This window comes from Fulmarus glacialis, unplaced genomic scaffold, assembly GCF_000690835.1.
Source record: "Fulmarus glacialis isolate BGI_N327 unplaced genomic scaffold, ASM69083v1 scaffold12390, whole genome shotgun sequence".
NCBI lineage: Eukaryota > Metazoa > Chordata > Aves > Procellariiformes > Procellariidae > Fulmarus > Fulmarus glacialis.
The window spans coordinates 2,251-2,733 of record NW_009188386.1 but is presented as its reverse complement, the minus strand read 5'-3'; the positions used below and the strand labels follow the sequence as shown (position 1 = coordinate 2,733).

Sequence of the window (483 nt, the reverse complement as noted above, 5' to 3'; positions counted from 1 at the left end):
GGACCCCTGGTTGGGAAAGTCCTGCCTTTCCGCCACCAGCAGAACAGCACCCACCACCAACGGCCCTTTGAGGCTGTGACAATGAGGCGCAGGAGCAGCCTGCTGTCCCCGAGGCTGAAGGAAGACTTTGCCAAGTCCCACACAGTGAACATCTGTGGCGAGTCCGTGAAGGTGACGTGCCATTGGGAGGCAGAGTACCTGTTCAATTTGGACAGCAGATACACCAATGATGCCCTGGAGAAAACCGTCATCCGCGCCCTGCATGGGTAAGTCAGTTTGGAAGGCCATCTGCAGGGGACGTCTCTTGCAGGACGTCTGGAATGGTTTTGGAAGGGGCCTTCTTTGCTCTTTTTTGCTTTGCTTTGCATGATAATTGCCTTTTTCCCCATGCTCAGATGCCCAGTTTTGCTTTGTTAAAGCTGGTGTGTCTTCTCTGCAAAGCAGGACTTTGGGATTCTGGTGGGCGACTAATTTGGAGCTATC

General features: G+C 53.4%; 1 protein-coding gene across 1 annotated transcript in view; it reads left to right on the top strand.

Moving 5' to 3' along the window:
- LOC104077249 (protein FAM208B-like) overlaps positions 1 to 483 on the top strand; it is a gene marked incomplete at both ends in the record, with an annotated part of 22,155 nt that overhangs the window by 20,263 nt on the left and 1,409 nt on the right. The window contains one exon of the mRNA XM_009578409.1: positions 20 to 266. Coding sequence (XP_009576704.1) covers positions 20 to 266 — 247 coding nt within the window. The remainder of the gene's footprint in view (positions 1 to 19; positions 267 to 483) is intronic.